Below are 13610 nucleotides of genomic sequence, written 5' to 3'. Positions count from 1 at the left end.
TATTTTCCTCATATACTATTTGCAATGCTTGCAGGATTATTTGTAAAACTTAATATGCATGTATTACCTAATGGAGATTCTCTGGGAAATTTCCAGCCAGAAGGTCAAAGGTAAAAGGTTAAAGGCCAGGCTAAAATGAAAAATATATATATATATTTTATACTGTAATTACCCTTTTTCTTCATACCTTGAAAATTACTCAATGCATAAACTTATAAAAGGGTCGGTCAAAAGTCAAGTAAAAATCTTCAATTCCCCAAATACATGTACCTGCACTCTTAGACAATTATATGTAGCAAATCTAGTTAAGGAAAGTGAACATTCAAGACATTTCTGACAAACCTGTCATTTCACTATTTTGCCAGTTATGTGAAACTGTCATCACACATTGTGAAGACATTGTACTATACACCTATTGGGAGAATCATGCATTATGGCGGAGGCATACCAGTCACCATAGCGACATTTCTAGTTACATATTCATTTTTTAAAAATGTGGTTGAATTATTGCTAATGTGAGAGTCACTGTTATATGAACTAGTGTTGAAGACCAAAGGATTTTTGCAGCCTCTGTATTTCTGGAGAGGATCTTATTTTGGTCTGTTTTCTTTACCAGAAAAAAAAAACAAAAAAAAAAACAAACAGAGGGAATCAATGCTTTTAGGGTGAATGACCAACTTATATGAGCAAGACTGCCATTTAGCTCGAAATGTCACTGATCGGTTGCTCTGATTTCTTCACTTCAATGCAATTCAGACATTTCTTCTATTTTTTTCTCTGAAGTTTTTGACTATTTTTACATGGATTGTATATTACATCAAAGTTGCTTCAAATGTTAACAAAAGTAGAAACTAATGAACCTATACATAGAATTCATCAATTATCCTCATAAGATACTTCATTTCTGTACTGCTCGTGGTATTTATCTACCTAACAACAGCAACAACAACAGTAGGAAACAGAAATTGTTACTTTTTCCCCCCAAGAGTTATTTCTTGCATTTGAATAGTAAAATGTTCTTGATATTATTCAAACCCATCCATCAATGTACATTTCTGATTCCACTGCTTTGTAGACATGCAAAGTCTTCCATTTCAAAGCTTATTGTCATTGATTAATGATCTATTGTAGTGAATCGTCGCTGGGGTGACAAGACCTTGTATCTGCAATTTTGGTGAAAACGACTTTTTGGATTAATAGTCAAGTAATGGATTAAGTGATGTCCTGTCCAAATCCCAACTGTCTTACTCCAAAAATGAAGCCACCACGGCATGTCAAAGGAAAGGCTATCCCATTCGCCACAGTGCTTTGGCCGCCATGTTTTTTTGCTCTCCTGAACATTTGACAGTTTGTAGATACGAGGTTTTGTCGCCCCAGTGACGAAATATAGAAAGCAGGATTAACTTTAAGATAGCCCTTATTTTGTGTGTTCTGTTTTACAAGTGGCAAACAGTTGTTTTGAGAGAGGGGCATTGGAGGAATTTTTTTTTTCCCTCATAATTTTGTGGCAATATTCATTTTATATCCTAGATCCCCTTTTTCAGCCTTATGAAAGGATAGACTACAAGTATAGCAAGCATAGTCACAAAAAGAATGTTATGTCAAAATCAACTCAGCTCATGTCATGCTGATGAAATTCAGTTTATACAATGAAGGAAATGAAAGAAATAGATGTACATGTACAGCTGTACTACTATTATAAGTTTAAATCATGAAGGCTATAGATAAAGATCACTTCAACCAAAGATTGGTTGGCACAGAAGTGATCTATGTCTGTAGGCCCCATCTAGAATCCCTGTCACCTTGACTAACCCGACATATTTCACCATGGTGCTTATAGTACCACTTCCGTCACTTTCGAGACTGTGTAACACACAACATGGCTGTACTAATCAATATCTCTTGTCCATATTTCTCTTTTCCTGTTCAGTGTTCTTAATGATGGCTGTACCACTGTATTGCTCCCTCCATAAGATTTAGTTTTTGTGTATCATTGTGATTGACTGGCTTGGACAGGCACACATATGCACACACACACACACACATACACATTGATGAAAGGCGAAAGGTCCTTTGGAAAGTGACTGTAATTGCGAAGGCATTAATTTGTTACCGTTGACTCAGAGAAGCCTGCCGATCCTGATGCCCGAAAAACATTTAATTGCCATGTTGCATCATGAGTACGAGGAATTAATTAAATTCTTAGGTGGCCTGGACAGATCTCTTTGTAATTTCAGTGTGAGAGAGATGCCATTAATTAGCTTCTAAATCCAAATTTGGGAGCCTCAGCCCTAAGGATACCTAAAGACAGCTAAAACGGTTTCAGATGTGGAATAAAATGGGAATTTCTAGGACCCTAGATGTGGAATATAAAGCAAATAATCAACTTTTAGTTTCAGGCAATGAGACAAACTATCGCTTCCTCGGCGATCTGAATGTATACGCTATCTTTCCTCAGCTGCCCTTCGGAAAGATAGCTACATCCAGATTGCCTCGGAAGTGATAGTTTGTCCCATCACCTTCACCAACGTTGATTATTTGCTTACTATCAGTATTTTGTTAGAGTCATTGATTTAAACTTCTGAAGTGTGTTACTGCAGGTAATTCAAGTGAGATCTAATCTCATTGGAAATAATGATGTGTGAAGTAAAGTAGTGATATCTGATCCAATTCTCCTTTTTTAAAAAAAAACATGGACCAATGTCTTAAACTCCATCTTGATTTCAAGTTACATTCTGTCAACATATAACATTTAGTGGCCTTAGGATTTCTTTTTTGAGAAAAAAAAAATCAGTGCAGTAATTTATTGATAACAAAATGTTCTCCCCCCAAAAAAGAAGATAAATTGCTCAGGAAATAATTGATTACAAAGATGCCACTAGAAACATGGAACATGGTTAGTTTTGGCACAATGTTGTCTTCATTTTGTGTAGTCTTACTTCCAACAGTGGTTCTAGCCAACATTTTGATCCCTGTACTAACTCATTCTGCCAACTGTCATCTCATTCAGTTGTGCATGCTATTTGTCTAGAAATCCTTGTATAAAGAAAAAAAAGAAGAAAAAAAAGTATTTCCTTTTTTATATTTGTATATCACTAGGATCCTTTGCACAACCAAGATTCTTGCATGCTGCATTTCCTTTTACCATGTTAGTGATAAAATGATAAGCCAACTGCAATTTTTTTTTTTGTAAATCCCAAATTTTCTCATTTAAAGACATATATTCAGATTTCTGCAAAGTCTTGGACTTCACGAAAAATTAGAGCTGAAAGTTATAAAGTCATATTTAAGGTCATTCTCAACACAAAGTAACCCTGATATGTCTACTCAGATATCTTTCGTTACTATAGAGTGTGTTCATCTTTTTGGCTGCTGGCAGAGTACAAGTCTGCTACTAAATTTGTCTTCCAAAATTATCTTTAACATGGTCTTCTTTCGTTCTGTCTGTTATCACATGCTTTTCTGTCACGTAACATTTTATTTCTGCCCTCTTTCCCCACTCCTACTAAAATGGCCTGATTTTACCCAGTCGGATGAGAAAGACAATTTCGAATCCCTCGGCACTGGAAATAGAATCGCCACCATGCTGTTCTATGTGAGTCGGTCGAAGTACATCCACACCTCACTACGACTGAATAATTTTTTTTTTTTCCATGGCCACCATCTATCTTTCTGCCCTCTTCCTTTCATTTTATCCATCTGTCTGTTTTCGTTCATTCATCTGTTTTCCTTCCTGAGACCTGTGTGTGCAAATGCGTCATTTGTTTCTAAAAGTCAGAGCAGTGGCAGATTCTTGGCTGGCAGCGCAGTGAAGCAAATGATTCAATTTCTTTCACCAATTCATTATTTTCGTACTTCAAAGGCAAAGAGAACACCTACTGCTGAAAACTTCTGTAGTGCATGTTGCAAGTTCAAGCTTTGAAGTCACAGAGCTGAAACAGAACTAGTACATTTTTTCCCCCAGTATCAACTTGTTTACAGATGTTGCAAATTGGAATACCTCTGCAGTGTCGGATTTCACTCTGCACCAATAGAGTGCCAAAGAGTTATGTCCCGGCCATTCATCACCATGGAAACTGGTTCTAAACAACCTCACATTTATTGTTGCTAACCATGTTTGCACCTGGTTGCCACCAGGTGTTATAACAAAAGACTGTGACATCATCACTTTGGTACTCTATTGTGCCTGATTTTCACCTGTTTGTTTTTTCAAACCTTTTACTGTGGCATACACCTTACAATGGCTTTGAAATGTACAATGTTTTGGTAAAGCTACCAACATGTGGAATTAATTGATTATAGTGAAACAGGTGTGACTCCATCTGTAGAGAAGGCAGTAATGTGAAACTGCCAGCTGTATGCCACCTGTGAGCACAACGATGTGAATTGAAAGGGTGAATTTTGCAGATAATCATACTTTTCCTCTGCTCTGAGTCACAGTATCCCTCACCTGTTTATTTGGAGTGCATCAAAATTAGCTCGAGCTGCCTTGAGGATTATTGATTTTGCACATTTTGAGATTCTCTTCTCACTGCCAATTTGCTTCAGTGCCTTGCCAAACAAGAATCTGTCTAGGACCACACATTAGTGTAATGCAAGCTTAAATCCCTCCTTCCCTACTCTCTCCCTATTGGCCTGACATCCAATTTCCCTCTTTTTCCCTTAAAAAAACCAAAAACTTCTGCGACATCTCTTCAGAAAGAAGAAACGAGGGCTTTTGAATCATTGGGGACAGGAAATAGAATTGCAACCGCCCTCTTTTATGTGAGTATCTTCATATAGATCCGCTACGGAGCTACCTTTCATGCAGACTTGTGAACACCTCGATCTTTGTTACGCAAGAATGGCACAGCACAGCAAAATGATCCACACTTTTCGTCATCAGATATTTCTTCGGAATGCAAAACCAAGACCCCATTTTAAAGCTACGCTCGCAATGGACCAGTTGGATAGGCACCATTCAACATTCAATATCCAATAGGAAGTTTCATTTCATCAAAAGTAGCTGCAAACATCATAATCTCACCATGATAATGAACCTTACTGTGAAAGAAAATGGGGCTGGAATCATACTCAACTCGTACCATCCACTTGTATCCTGGAACCACCAAGTAGAATGATTATATCCTGGCAATATCCAAACCTCCCCGCTTGTGCTTGTAGTCTGCTCCAGTACAAGATGAAACCTTGTAGAAACTGAAGCAAAGTTCTCGCTCTCATTCAGAAGGCTTCTCACATTTGATGAAATTCACAGTAGAAAATTTGTCTGCATGAAGCTTCAAAGCCTTCCCAAATGCTGAACATTGTGCTGCTGCGTGCCAGATTTTGTGTCGACACAGCCTACCAAGTATTGGAGGAAAACACACAAAAAAAGCGCACCCTGTGCGTGTGCATCAATATTAAAGGCATAGTTTTATTTTTATGCATGTGACTTTCATATTCTTTGTTTGATGCTTCCCATGGAACTGTTCTGACCAAAGAAAGAAGAATCAAATGCTTTCAAATCTTTGGGAACTGGCAATAGAATTGCTACAATGCTGTTTTATGTAAGTATGGGAATAAAGGTCATAAAAGTGCCAAAAAGATACAACAACAACAACAACAACACACACCCAAAAAAAAAACCCAGACCAAAATGACAACAAGAGGACTGGACATAGATAGCGATATTTATATTGATTTAAAGCCAGATGTGCCATTGATATATTCTTTGCTCTTTGAATATGAAGCATTTCCTACCTTGTGTGATTTGGATCATATGGTGGAAAGAAAATTATCAGATTATTCCAGGAGAATGCAATAATTAAACACTCTTTCTTATTTTGGTGTTATGCAGTGCCTAGGTGCATGTTTAGAACAACTGCTGTAGAGCAAACTTGTTGGAGAACAGATCACTCGAGCATAGTGCCAGAATTTCAAAGAATTTGTTGGATGAGAATATAATTTTTAACTGGATATTTGTTCTACACATAATACCTTTTTACCAAACTATTTTTCAAGAACATTGACAACATGCATTATTTGCACATGTTTTCATTGAGCACATTGTTCAATTCCTCTCAGAAACTTTGTTAAAAGTAAAGTATACATCTACATAGTGTTAAACTGTGAGGATAATTTAAAACAGTTGTATGGGTTCAGCTGAGTACATTAGCAAAACTTTACGAGAAACGTTTTTGTATCACTTTATCAGACTTTTTATTAAATGAATTCTTGGATACGAAGTATAATGTTATGATTTGGATAATCAGAGGTGCATTTCAGTGGTATGGAAATTTCAAAATCCATAGCTCTCGAACTGGTGTTATCAAATGATCTTATAACATGGAGAAGTCTAATAGATGTGTCATAGTTCTCATTAAAAGATTGATTTCTGTCAAGTCACTTTGAAACACAATGTCACATGACAATGGCAGTGGTCCCTTGTGCCTCATTATTATGAGTTTACTTGAGTGCCAGTGATAACTGAAAGGTGTATGTTGTTACATAATATTTTAATATTCTAATAGTGTAGTATTTAGTATTTCAGAATTATTATGAAGAGCCATGTCAGAGCTCTTGCCTATTAAGTATTGTGCTGTTTAGTCTAGTGGTCACAACTCTTTGGTGGCAGAGTGTTTAATCTGTGGGAATCAAAAATGTTTTATACCAGAGGAAATAGGTTAAAAAATAAAATATGTGAGTTAGAAGGATCAGTGAAAGATAAAATTAAAGGGGGCTGTTAGCATTCCTATTGTCATAATGTTTATGTATAGTGATTCAAACACTCTGCAGAAACGGATGTACAGAGTTGACTCAACTTTAAAGGGAGATACAGTGTGTACTTCTTACTTTGTCGTGCTTGCAACCTTTACATATCTTATAAGTTTTTGTACACCAATATGTACATGTACACTTAAGTAAATAGAGAGAGCCTCGATGAAGAACCGCATTAGCAAGTTCCACCGATAGATTATGAGTTCACTAAATTCTGGAGGATATACATTGTATGAGCGATTTAAAAGATATGTTGTCCTTTTCGTAATTAACCAAAGTTTTTTTATTAGAATATACAAGTACATGCTGTGATTGTTTTTTTTAAAGATGTTCAAATTCTCTGAATGTAAGTATGATTATGCTAGATATTGAGATTCATTATTAATATTTAAAGAGCCAAGCATTTCATGGAATGGCTGGCTGTCTTGCTATTCTGCTGGACATTACATTGAATTTACCAATAAGTTTTTGACAAGAGTTAAAACTATTAAAATGTATAGTACGCAAGTACCATATCTTTAGCCATAAGGGGGTTATATGGCTATTAATGATCATCACCACTGCTTCACAGTATGCCTCCTCTGTAGCTAGCATGATGATTCTATCATCCGTTGTGTTCTGTTCTTACTTCCTATCAGTTGAGCGACGTTGAAGCCGGTGGAGCGACTGTTTTCACCAGAGTTGGAGCGAGAGTTAGGCCAGAGAAGGTGTGTATTGACTCCATGCTTTGCCAAGTTTAGACTGCGACTATCTTCCAGCCATTATCACCCCACTTCTTAATATGCCCTGCTGTATTGCAATGTACTATCATGGGCAGATCCAGGAATTCCATAAAGAAGGGGCGGCTTGACAAAATTAAAGGGGGGGGGGGCGCACACACCCCTCCCTTACTTTTTTTAAATTTCTTTTGTTTTGACACAAAAATATAAAGGGGGGGTGCGCGCCCAGTGCACTCCTCCCTAGATTCGCCACTGTACTATTAAAGGTCACCCAGGAATGACTATGATTAGTAATTGTGTGTGCTTCTGTTCCATGAGAAATTCAGTATTCATCACTTTTTTCTTTCTTTTTTTTTCTTTTTTTTTTTGGGGGGGGGGGGGTTAACACCTAGCACTGACTCAATGTGGCAAGGGCACTAGTTAATGTAGATACCGATTGGGGAATTTTCCTTTTTCTTTACCATTTCTTCTATCATATCTTAAAGCCAGTACCGTTATCAGCAGGTGTTGTTAAATAGTGGATATAGTCACTTATGTTGGTGTACCTTATTTTCTCTTATTATGATCAGTATGCTTCTTGCATGTGATTGTATTTCGGTGTATTCAAATGAGACAGGGCCAATGGTGATGTTTCAAAAACTGTGATTGAAAGGAAATTGGCAAGATGGCTGTCACAAGGGCAATAAGGTCTTTTCCTGGAATATTATGGTGTATTTAGAATAGATGCTATTAAAATTGTAATTGCTATATATTTTATCAAAGAATTCTTATGTGTTTTGTGGAAGAATTCCATTTTTTTTTCTTTTTTTAAAAATGGATTCCTGAGTATATCTTGGAATAAGATGTGGCATACTGATAACCTTTTCACATGCTCTTATCTCTTGTGTTAGGGCACTGCCGTGTTCTGGTACAATCTCTTCAAGAATGGCGAGGGAAACTATGACACCAGGCATGCAGCTTGCCCGGTGCTTGCAGGATCAAAATGGGGTAAAGTAGACAGCGATTTATCCCCTATTAATAGGTCCAAAATTTCCTTGGACATCCATCATTACTATGAAGTGTCTGATTCTGTAGGTACTCCCTGAAATGTTTACAGAGAAATGCTGGACCAGTAAATTGTTTGCAAAGAAAAATACAAATTTTGTAAGCCCAATTGTGAAAATTTGATCAGAATCAAGTAAAGATGAGGAAGGGTATGAAATTGTCAAGTTTTGCTAATTTATTCCAAAAAAAAGTTCCCAAAGAGTTGATGTTGCAAATGCATGATCACAATTTTCCATCGATTGTGCAAAAAAAAAAAAAAAAAATGATGAAAAAGCTTCTGCAATAAATTGTAATAAAACATAATATTATTCCTGGCTGAAAAACTTTACAATAAATATGATTGGTCAGATGTATTATGATTTGAGACTTGGGTATAAAAATGTTTGAACAAACAATCGGAAAAAAGGATTTTGTGATCAAACTGTATGGAAAGTTGTGAGCCGAAGATGTCATTAACTCCCTCATTTGCATGCCCATATTGGGTGTTCATGAAATCATATGTGAAAATTAGCAAAACTTCCCAATTTCATTTTGTAATACATGTATTATTTGATTTTTACCTGATGTCCATATTGGCTGTTCAAGAAATCTTTTGTGAAAATTAACAGAACTTTCCCAATTTCATTTTGTAATACATGTACAAGTTCTATTTGATTTCTATCTAATTTTGATCCATTTCATTGTTTTGCTTGTTTAAAAAAAAAGATTTATTAAAAAAAAAAAAAAAAAAAATATATATATATATATATATATATATATATACATATTATGTCTTTGTTATCAGAGTGTTTTTTATTGGTCAGGAATTCCCATCTGACAAGTTTTTCTTTTGTCCTAGCAAAAGAATAATGATTTCCAAAATGATTTGGGAATTATTATCACCTCTTGTGATGCACATATTACACAAGTGTCTCCCAGATAGGTCTTTCGAACCACCCTGATTTTCATGTATGAATGTGGGCGAACCTAGTGCCACCAACTTTATCTGGTATTCTCTTCTTTTCATAGGTCCTCATTGAATCAGGGAATGTTTATCCTTTCCATGTTAACACAGTGGAATATTTTTGTAGCAGTTTGATTCTGTTTATCAACTCTCCAGCAGCTTACAAAATCAGAGAAATCAAAGTCCAGAAATATGATACTGACTTCAAATATTTTGGTGACATGAGCTTGTATGTCAAACAAGGAATTGATATACAGGAAGTTGGCATTTGTGGGAGTTATTCTCTAAAGGGATTGTATAGTTCTGGTTGAGACCTAACTTCAGGTTTCTAACATATTTTTTTGTTGAAATAATGAGAAACCTCATATGAAATGTGAAAGATCATTATTAAGTTAGAAAGCTTTTTCATTAAGATGTATATGCAATGCTGAGTAGTACAAACGGACAGGAATCCATTGCAAAGAAATTAGATGATCAAGTTAGAGGTGAAGAAATTACTCTGCAAGTGATAATCTAACACAGGTGGTTCTCACTGTTCCTTCTTTCCTTCACTCAGTTGCCAACATATGGATTCACGAGCTCGGTCAGGAATTCAAGCGACCCTGCGGATTAAATCCCGATGAGTAGCATCTCGCTTTGTGTGTGTGCCCACATGTAGATGAATTTGTTGTCAGTGCCAATGTGCTTGCTTCCACAAGATTCTGCCCAATCTAGTCACCTGTACAGATGCATGCATGTATTACACCAATCAGTGCAGGTCCCCAACAATCACCGGACTGTGAACCTTTTGTACCATTTTGAAATATTTTTATACTGTTTGGTCTTCATATTTCATTCAACATCATTGTGTATTGCTGTTTTACATTCATTTTGAATATGTTCATTAGCCTTGTAGCACCCCTATGCCTTCATATATATGAAGCTATAATTTCACCAGCTTTTTAGGTATCCTGTAGAATTCATGACATCAATACCTTGCAAATTTTTCCCTCGTGACCAGCAAAATAAGCAAATGAAGTTATGTGTAAAGATAAGAGATGTTGTGGTGCTGATTTGATGAAAAAAAAAGGACAGAATATTCGAATCATGTTTGTTAAAATCACCAGATAGGTTGTGTTGTAACATTTACCTTATATACTGAAAAGATTGTGTTGTCTGAAATGTAGAAGAAACAATTATTTTACCTCGTAGGTTGTGTGGCTGGAAATTACTTTCATCCAGTAACTGCTGTTGGGATACTCAAAAGTATTCAAGTTATAGACGTACGCAAAAAGTAAGATTCTTCTATGCAAGTTAGATTCCTATCACTCTTTGTTGATTATACATATATACATAGGAGGTATACATTAGTCAGATTTGAATTATATTGCTTGTGTGGTTTGATATCAAACTTAATCATGTTTCTCTGATTAGATATCATTGTGATAGCCAATGCGATCCGAACTACCATCATGTAGATTTATTGTCCAGTATTTCATATATGCATACCTGCTGTGAATAGACTTGCTCATATAAAAGGAGGGACAGGATTATTGATAGTACTAATGAACAGGATCTAACAAGTCTTTCCATGGGAATTTTTCGTAGTGGAGAAGATATTACACCAAAAGATGAAAGTTAAGTAGCTCAAGATGTTTGATTGATTGCGTAGGCTAGTAGTGAGAGGTACATTGTACATCAGTGTCAAGATCAGTGTTAGAATTGATAGTTTTGATTTAACAGGAAGGTATTATTCCCCCCCCCCCCCCCGATAAATTATTTCACCAAATCATAGTGAAAATAAACTACAATTTAGCTTCTCTTGTGCCTGTACACTGAAAAAGTAGGGTTTTCTCAATAGAACTGAATTTTTATTTGTGCATGACATTACTATTGTTTTTACTTACCTCCTCTTACTTTTGCTTTTTTTCTCTCCTTTTCTTCTGATAAAAAAGAATAGTACTCCTCAAAATTATGAACCTGAACCTGACATTTTTGCTCCCACTCTGTCAATATATATATTTCCTCTTTCAATCATGTCAACTGCCCTTGAATTTGTCACATCTGAGTTCATATTTATTCTACGAAACAAATATTTATGCAAATTGTCAATTTCTTGCCATGTGAACATGATGAGAGAGAAGGTACATGTACAAAATATGAGATTTCCATCCTTAACAACGGTCTAGGTTACCAGAGTATAAATGGAATTCTGTTCAACATTGTGCAATTTCCCCAGGAGACGGTGACTAGTCCAGCGTTGCCTCATAAATGGAATCTTGATTATGACAGGAAAATCTGGCTGAGATAAATGATGTGAGAGGCAGTTTGAGATCAATGCAGGTTTTCAGCACAAAGATTGTTAAAGGAGTGATAATTACAGTGTTCAAAGAGTGGTTAAACTGTGTTCTTTTCGTACATGTTGTAGCATGTACCATGTGACACACAGCCTCAATCCGTGAAAGGATTGTCATAATGTGTTGCTGCTGAGCGAACAAATTTTGGTTATGCAGTAATGTTCCCCCATCTCTTTGTATTTCTTTGTAAATTCTCTTTGTCATTAGTAGGGCCTTGATGCTCCAAGACTCAGTGTGTACACAATAAATGCCATACATGAAAGTAGTACTTCAGTATGAATTTACACATTACCAAATTGTTAAATGTTTCTCATTCTCATATGGAAATGACGTAAATGCTTTATGCTATGCAAACCAAAACCTAAAAACGGGACTGCTCTTCTCTTATAAGAGCCTTGTTTGACCTTTTGATAAATGTTGACACACCAGAGTAAAGCTTTATATTGACCGAACTTTCAGCATATTTTCATTTGAATGTACAGGGCAATACTTCACTGCCAAGAAAAAGAAAACAAGAAAAGTAGTTGTACCATTCTTACAGAGAATGTTTTTATATGTACATTACAAGGTCTAACTATAGCTTTCTCATGCTGCCTAAAGTTAACAATCAGCTGGTAGTTAGCATTACACTAGCAATGTATGTTTGTAAAAATGTTTCTATTCTTCCAGTTACACAAATGAATGATGTTTTTTTCATCATGGAAATCATGTACTATCATCATGTTGCACCAGACGAGAGAGGAAAATATGCAAACAAATTACATATACATATATGCAAAGAATCTAGCAGAGAATATTATCATGAATTTGACTGATTGCCCTGTTGAATAATAAAATCAATTGCTCTCAAGGTTGAATTTTATTGTTCAAGAAGTTTCTATTCCTTGAACAACTTCTTGACTTGTTGACTCAAATGTAATGTGTGTGTGTGTGTGTGTGTGCGTGTGTGTGTGTGTGTGTGTGTGTGTGTGTGTGTGTGCGTGTGTGTGTTTGTGTGTGTGTGTGTGGGCGGGTGTGTGATATTTAAGAGAGGCAGACAGATGGATAGAGGAATATACAAATAGATATTGGAGAGAGAAAGAGAGATGTGTATGTGCATATTCGAATTTGTTAGAGGTTTAAAGTGCCATGAAAACTTACTGCCAAATAGGAAGAAGTATAATAGATGCAATGTTGATATGATTGCCAAAGAAACACAAACACAAAACCTGGAGGAAATCTGTATTATAATGTCAAGTGCAGCTGGGTATAGGTTTTAGCAAATTAATTAGGAGTGAGGCTGTTCAGAGTTAATCCTAATGGTTAAATAGGCCAATAATTCTGTGTAACCAAGTACATGGAAGAAATTAAAGCAACTTGGAATTACCAGATGATGAGTGTAGATGCCACAAATTACTTTAAAATAGAGACAGGTAAACAAGTAATAGTATAGATGCATACAAATGTGTTCAATAATATAGACAAAGTATATTTGTCACCTTTTATCTCAATTTTGACTCATTTATTTTTAGGCATTTAGGTCTGTGATATTTCTCGCAAAGGGGAAAATGTTTTGGACTTACAGGCTCAAAATGTCATACAGACAACAGTCAATTATTATGCACTCGACAAAACAAAACCCCAAACCATCTATTTGTTGTTTCATTTGTAATTAAGCCACTAATGCTACTTCAATTAAGAAAGCAAGGACAGCTAGCGCATAAGGTTATAGGGAGTTCAAATAAGACTGAATGAAGAGACACAATTGCTCCTCAGGAAATTAAAACAATGAAGCTCGGAATAAAAAGTTTCCATGCTCGGATAGCTGTTCAT

At 35.9% G+C, this 13610-nt stretch overlaps 1 protein-coding gene across 5 annotated transcripts in view; it reads left to right on the top strand.

Moving 5' to 3' along the window:
• LOC139720586 (prolyl 4-hydroxylase subunit alpha-1-like) overlaps positions 1–10523 on the top strand; it is a 45596-nt gene extending 35073 nt beyond the window's left edge. Inside the window, exons 11-14 of one of the 5 annotated variants that reach the window (XM_071631936.1) lie at positions 5481–5546; positions 7395–7463; positions 8366–8462; positions 10019–10523. In XM_071631936.1, the coding sequence (XP_071488037.1) occupies positions 5481–5546; positions 7395–7463; positions 8366–8462; positions 10019–10089 (303 nt within the window). In that variant the 3' untranslated portion in view covers positions 10090–10523. Of the gene's footprint in view, positions 1–4698; positions 4765–5480; positions 5547–7394; positions 7464–8365; positions 8663–10018 lie in introns of those variants that run through there. The other 4 variants (XM_071631937.1, XM_071631933.1, XM_071631934.1 and 1 more) reach the window with 4 other exon arrangements.
• Positions 10524–13610: the final 3087 nt, after the last annotated feature.

This window comes from Diadema antillarum, unplaced genomic scaffold, assembly GCF_040938485.1.
Source record: "Diadema antillarum isolate AM-2024a unplaced genomic scaffold, OU_Dant_1.0 scf00000129, whole genome shotgun sequence".
In the NCBI taxonomy this organism is placed as follows: Eukaryota; Metazoa; Echinodermata; class Echinoidea; order Diadematoida; family Diadematidae; genus Diadema; species Diadema antillarum.
The sequence above is the reverse complement of the archived record's forward strand: the minus strand, read 5'-3'. Positions and strand labels throughout refer to the sequence as shown.